Source organism: Spea bombifrons, chromosome 4 (assembly GCF_027358695.1).
Source record: "Spea bombifrons isolate aSpeBom1 chromosome 4, aSpeBom1.2.pri, whole genome shotgun sequence".
NCBI classification, from domain to species: Eukaryota; Metazoa; Chordata; class Amphibia; order Anura; family Pelobatidae; genus Spea; species Spea bombifrons.
In genome coordinates this window covers 111,393,388-111,400,834 of record NC_071090.1, presented here as the reverse complement: position 1 = coordinate 111,400,834, position 7,447 = coordinate 111,393,388, and the positions used below count along the sequence as shown (strand labels likewise).

At 37.9% G+C, this 7,447-nt stretch overlaps 1 protein-coding gene across 1 annotated transcript; it reads left to right on the top strand.

Annotated features, from left to right (window-relative positions):
* Positions 1-6,056: 6,056 nt before the first annotated feature.
* On the top strand, positions 6,057-6,998 carry LOC128491743 (olfactory receptor 11L1-like). Its single transcript, XM_053464057.1, has one exon. The coding sequence runs from the start codon at positions 6,057-6,059 to the stop codon at positions 6,996-6,998; it is 942 nt and encodes a 313-aa protein (XP_053320032.1).
* The last annotated feature ends 449 nt before the right edge of the window (positions 6,999-7,447 follow it).

Here is a 7,447-nt window from a genome sequence, read left to right as displayed (position 1 = left end):
TGCGATTCCCTCAACTTTTTTTTTTTTACCGGTACATACTTGTTTTCTATTGTTATTATTGTTTTATGTTATTTCTGTATATTTATACTTGAAAATTAATTAAATGAAATAATGAAACAAAATCCACCCACCCTTTATATATTGTAAATAATGGGATTTAAATGGTAAAAATTTATTTGTGTAATCATTCACAGGCTGAAAAAAAGGAATTGTGATTCAATTTATATTAAGTACATCATATGGTGACTGTACATGAATTTTAGAAACCTACATTTTCTTTTAAATATTTTTTGGAATAGTAAGCTTCATTATTGCTCTTGTAATCTCTTCATTCCTTAGACTGTATATGATGGGGTTCAGCAATGGGGTCATAATAGTGTAACACACAGAAATCATTTTTTGTAACCCTAAGTATTGTCCTTGAGCTGGAATCACATAATTGAAGGTTAATGTCCCAAAGTATATACAGACCACGGTCAGGTGGGAGCTACAGGTGGAGAAGGCTTTTTGTCTTCCAGTTGAGGTGGAGATCCGGAGGATGGCGGCGATGATGTTAATATAAGTTACAGAGATAAAGGTTAATGGCACAAATAATATTGGGATAGACATAACAGAGCTTACGATTTCATTAGCTGAAGTATCTGAACAAGAAAGTCTGAGAAGTGGAAGAAGGTCACAATAAAAATGATTAATTATGTTTGATGCACAAAATGTCATCTTCTGCAAAAGAACAATATGCGGAAAAGCAAAAAGGATTCCACATGCCCAAGAAAAACCTGCAAGAAGAATACAAAGTTTGAGGTCCATGATGGAGGAATAACGCAATGGGTTACAGATGGCCAAATATCGGTCATAGGACATCACGGTGAGGAGCAAACACTCATTAGAAGTAGGTAAAGAAAGAAAATAAAATTGGGTGAAACAGCTGGACTTGGAGACAAAACTTCCTTCTCTCCATATAATCCGGAGCATTTTAGGTTCAATGTTTGAAGAGAGAAGAATGTCATTTAAAGACAGGTGGCTGAGGAAGAAGTACATCGGAGCGTTAAGGTGGCGACTTGTGACGACCAATAAGATAATCATGAAATTAGCCGATAATGTCAAAATATAACTTATCAGAAACAAAATAAATAGTACGATTTTAGTGTTTTGAATGTCCTCAAATCCAATAATCCAGAATTCTTTGCTCGTTGTTTTGTTCTTAAGATCTGGACACTTTAACATAAAAATAAACATGTTAAAATAAGTCTTTGAAAGGAAAATGGGTTCATTCACTAACACTTTGTCAGTTGACTTCAGGACTTCAGTTGCTTTTGAGCTAATGCTTGTACCTGTGACATGAAGTTTTTTAAGGTGCAGCTGAACGTATGAGAGTTGAGTCAATGATAAATAAACATCTATTTTATGCACAATGTAATAGGAAAAAATTAAACCATGGATTCTAACCTTAGTAGATTCCTACAAACACGTTCAATGAATATTACCATGTCTATGATCTTCTCCAAATGTCCTTGCGATGGTGAGACAGGCACTGATACTCTAACTGGCCGGTATGTTTATCCAGGCTCCTAATAATCAGCTTTTTATAGTCTTCAGTGTTCCACTGCCAGATCCTCAAGCGTTCTTAAGAGCACAAGAAGTGATTCCAAAGAGATTAGATGGCTAATTATCCCCAAGCAATTTCAGAGGGAATGCTGTCTCAAATGGATTTTGGTTTCTGCAAAATTACACTAGTTGTATAGATTTGAAATTAAGCTAGTCATATGAAGCAATGTCCATATCTACACAAGAGATAGCCAGGGGCTTGAATGTTTGGAGCATGGGCATCAGGGCAAATGCCCAGTGGCACCCTGTCTGACATCACCCTCTACACAGGGTGTGTGGCCACCAGCTGCATATGACTGGTCTCACACTACCTGACCATTAGAATGTAACTTGGAGCCAAGCATATCCAATTATCAGCCTCACTTAGAACATCAGGTGTCCGCTGGCCTTAAAAAGCCAAGGCCAACTCATTGTCGCTAGTCTCAGTAAAGGCTTAATATGTATTGAGTGTGCTGCTACTCCAATAGAGCTGGATTCACTGTCTGCAAGTTTTCAAGGGGAGAAACAGATGAATAAAGATAGTACAGGATAAGGTCCATGGCAAGCCAGTTATGGAGAGACAGATAAATATAGTACAGGACAAGGTCCATGGCAAGCCAGTTATGGTGAACAGAGAGTAAATAAGATGGTATCTGTAAGTAGTGACAGCAGTTTTGTGTGTTCATGTAAAGATAGATTTGCATTTATTATTTAAATAAAATATATTCCCATGATCCGCTGGTCTCCCCTCTGCAACAGTTAAATGTCCGCACTCGCGGACATTAATTCTGTCGAACTTGCAAACTTTTGTATTTATTTGGGGGGGGGGGGGGGTTTGTATTAAGCTGTGAGACGAAAGGATCATGGGAATATATTTTATTTGAATAAATGCAAATGAGCACACTGCCACATATGGCTAATGTATGTTCGGACAGAATGCTGCCCTCTGTTGGTTAGATACATTGAGTAGCATAATAACTTTGGATTTCAAGCATATGGAACAATGCTACTTAATGTATCTTACCAATAGAGGGCAGCATTCTGTCCGAACATATATTAGCCACTAGTGTGCTAGTGTGAAAACGAACTCTTCATGTTTCATGTTCGCCTGAAGACGAATGCACAAGTCTAATTTTTAATACATTAAGAGGGTTCTGGTGCAAAGGAATATATAAACAAACTCTAATAAATATATTTTTTCAGTAGAAGCTGATGCATTACTTTGTTTCTTTTCCCTTTGAGATCATCTATTTTCTATGCCTTGGGATAAAAGGTTAAAATGTTTTATTTTTTTAGTTAAAAAGAAAAAAAGATCTATATCTAAACCCACAAGCAGCAATGGTCAGTGCTGACATTATCAAGTGCATTCACGATGATAACAGGGATGATCATTGCTTCCTCTAATTTATATGATTAGCCATAGCGAATACAAATAGAAAGAAAGACACACTGTAATGGACTTCCATACACAATTAAGAAAGTAGGAAGGTATTATACTGTGAAAATACCCAACCCATTAGTATCATTACCAAATTTACAAACAATTCAGCCTATTTTTCTTACTAATAAAAATAGAGAGAATAACATTTATTAACTTCATGTACAAATGATAAATACAAATAATTAAATAAACAAAAAGAAACAGGAGGCCCAGGAGCCCCTGTTAACCAATACGAAGACTATTACTGTGTGTGTAGTGAGGCTGGGTAATTAAATTTAAATGGGGGTATCGTGCCAAATATACCCTACCCTCATACCATTCCCATTGAATTTAAAAAAGCCCGTTTGGAGAGGAATGGACCCTATTCTCCATCCCTGCTCATTACTAGTTGTGTTGGAGCATGTAGATATACGTCTGTGTGCCAGTGGTTCCAAGTGTTTGGAAGCTCCATTGAATGTTGCGTAGGCTTTAATACATACCTTTAAGTCTATGGGCCATGCAATTCTTCTTCCAACCACTGGGAGCCACTGGTGTACAGCAGTATAAATATATATAATATGCATGCTCCTTTTCTTACAGTGTGTTTTCTTTAACATCTATTTTTTTTTAATTCTTGGGTGTATTTTGGGGGGATGGACTCTTCCTTGGGCCTAAAAAGAGGACTAATAGCTTCATGCATCATCACTGAATGGGCTCTTAAAAGGTTACTCATCATCTTCCTTACCAAGGGTTTTCACTCTGTGAGTGCTAAGAGGGTAGACAGTGATGTTGGGAAACATTGCCTTTGCCTGCGTTCTCTGCCCCTTTCCATTGGATAGAGGCTGGAGGGCAATATAATATAACAAAAAAGAACCTACAACAATATTTTAAATTCAAAAACAGCACAGTCTCTCTAAACTTCATCACTGCAGTACAATTCATCTTTTACATCCTCAATGTGACCCATCAAAATGAGATTGTGATACTGGCTTAACACTTGAGGCTTGGAGAAGCAAAATAATACCATCTCATAAGTTATGGTGGGTAAATGTGATGGATAACCCTTCCACTTAAAATTAAGGGGGTAGTAGAACTACCTAAAAACTAAAAAAAACTATTATTAAACACTCATCTACAGACACCAGACAAGCCAGAAGGCTTGTTTTTCCCTCAGAAATCTCCTGGTGCTTCCACAGCCACAAGGGATTCTGGGTAGGCTCATGCAAATAAGGTTAACAATTACCTGAGTTTCGTCTAAAGACTGTCCTGTACAGCGGGCGATTGCTTTCAAGGGATCCATGTATAAAGTGGATATAGAGGCAAAGGTGATAATTGTTAACCTTATTTGCATGTGTCTACCCAGAATCCCTTGTGGTTGTGGCAACATCATGAGATTTCTGAGGGAAAACAAGCCTTCTAGCTTATCTGGTGTCTGTAGATGAGTGTTTAATAATAGTTTTGTTTAGTTTTTAGAGACAGACTGAATATGGGGTGTGAACGAAAGGTCAGAGTCAAGGGTGACACCAAGACAGCGTGCATGAGTAGACGGGGAGACGATGGCACCATTAACATTGAGGGAGATAGATGGGGGAATCTTAGAGTTGGAGAGAGGGAAGATGAGGAGTTTAGTTTTGGAGAGGTTAAGTTTCAAGAAACGTGCAGACATCCAGTAGAGACAGAGACAGAGACAGAGACAGAGACAGAGATGAGATGGTCAGTTACATGATCTAAGACAGAGGAAGAGAGATCAGGGGAGGATAGATAGATGTGGGTGTTATCAGTGAACAGGTGGTAATGAAAGCCATAGGATGATATCAGTTTGCCAAGGGAGGAAGTATAAAAGGAGAATAGAAGGGGTCCTTCTGAGCCTTGGGGTACCCCAACTGAGAGAGGGAGGGGAAGTGTTACCAGAGACAGAGACGCTGAAGGTACGATCAGAGAGGTAGGAAGTGAACCAGGAGAGAGCAGTATCGCGGAGGCCAAGATCATAAAGCATTTGAAGGAGAAGAAGGTGGTCCACAGTGTCAAAAGCAGCAGAAAGGTCCAGTAGGATTAGCATGGAGTAGTGGCCCTTGGATTTAGCAGTGAGTAAGTCATTAGTAACTTTAGTAAGGGTGTCTCAGTAGAGTGTCGAGGGCGAAAAGCGGATTGAAGAGGGTCAAGCAGGTCAGTTGGAGTCTAAAAACGTAGTTAATTGGATATAACCAATTCTTTGTGGGTTGGTAATTGGAGAGATCAGTCATGATATATAAATTGCTTCCTTAGACTTATCTTTAATTCAAAATGATTACTTTTTAGATGACAAAACCTGTTCATAAATGTTGTTGTTACCACTTTCAAAAAATTCAACATCATGTATTATTTTTCAGTATGCACATGATAGACGATGATAGTTAATTCCCATGGCTGTCAACCTGTCTGCGTCTGTATCTTGGACGCAGGTGGCAAATTATTTCTTCAACCTCATCAAACAATTCTCTGTAGCCCGTTGTGAAGCCTATAAAAGCCAAGCTTAGCATTGATCCCGGTGCCTTTTGCCGAAATTTCACCACCGGCACTTGTTAGATCCGTATTCATCTTCCACATCCGTCAAGCAACCGAAACCTTAAGAATAAATTTGTAGAATCTGAAAGTTCCGAAAACTCGATTAGTAAAGAGAAAAGGTATGTGCAACATCATCAATAATAATTTGGTATGTCTAAAATGAAAAATTGAAAAGAAAATAGATTCTTGTTTTTGGAAAACACGGGTTTCTGTGTTGACCGAAAAAAATATGTTTTCCACATGATGATGATGATATGAGTAACGAATGTATTTTGAGGGATTTGCTTTTATTTATTTTTGTTATCAATACAGTTCCAAAGAAAAAAGTACTTCTCGCAAAAAAAAAAAAATATTTAAAATAAATAAATAGAAAAGTACTGCAAATGCTTTCATGTGAAATGTAAAAAATGCAAGGCATCCTTTGTAATGAAGGAATTCATTCAGGTCATGGCTATTTATTAACATACCTTTTTTTATTCCTTGTTAGCGCCACCCGTTTCTTTAGAAGATGAAGTCTGAGAACCAAACGGTTGTCCACGACTTCTTTCTTCTGGCATTTCAGGACATTCCCAGATTCAAATACTGTCTCTTTGTTGTCTTTCTGCTCCTATATCTGGTGACGTTGGTTGGAAACCTTTTGATAATAACCACAGTGTACATCGATGTCCATCTTCACAATCCAATGTACTTCTTCCTCAGCCATTTATCCTTCTCTGAAATTGTATTCACTACAAACATGGTACCCAATATGTTATCTGCCGTGTTACACGAAGGAACATTCATTTCTATAAGTGGTTGTATTGCACAATTTTACGTATTTTCTACATCTACAACGGCAGAATGTCTTCTCCTCACAGCCATGTCCTACGACCGCTACTTGGCCATCTGCAGTCCTTTGTTATATTCATCTATCATGAGCCAGAGACTTTGCCTTCGCCTTGCAGTATTGTGTTGGCTATCTGGCTTCTTTATATCTGTAATTTCAGCTGTAGCATTAAGTCAGTTGTGGTTCTGTGGCCCTTACATTATTGACCACTTTTTTTGTGACCTCGCCCCGATTCTTCAGCTCTCGTGCTCAGACACCTTCTTTCTGGAAATGGAAGATTTTGTCCTCTCCTTTCCAGTTTTGGTATTTCCTATTGTTTTCATTGTGGTGACGTATGTCAAAATTATATCTACCATCCTCCAGATTCCGTCGAATACAGGGAGAGAGAAGGCCTTCTCTACCTGCAGTTCCCACCTTACTGTTGTTTGCACCTATTTTGGGACCCTCATATCTATCTACATGGCTCCATCATCAGAGAACTCCTTTACAATCAATAAGGTCTTATCCTTGTTATACACAATAGTGACTCCATTAATCAACCCCTTCATATACAGTCTTAGAAGTAATGATATCAGGTTGTCTTTAGTAAAATTATTCAAAAATCTGAAAGAAATTGGAATTTAACAAGGGCAGAATTTTAAAGAAGACTATAAAGTTTCACCAAAACACAAATAGAATAATCCGGTATAATCTAATATTTAATTATCAATGAGGATGAAAAATAATATATTATGAGATAAAATATTTTGTGTTTTGCCCTAAAATAAATTGGGAAAAATGACTGATATACAAATACTACAGCTTCTCCAATTTATTCTGTTGTAAAAATAATAATAGGAATGAATGAAGATGATGTGCTATCTGTATTGTGTTTCTTAAGACTCTGTAGCCCCTTTCTCCAAGTGCTGAGGATTTGGCCACAGGCCATTCCAGGCTCAGGTAAACACTAACTCTTCCAGGTTTTTTCCAGAGAAGGACCCTGGAGAGAAAGCACAGCATAGTGGACCAGACCAGAGTGTATGAGTGTGTGTGACATTTTTTTGGGGGGTTGAGTTGTTAGGGATCTCTATATA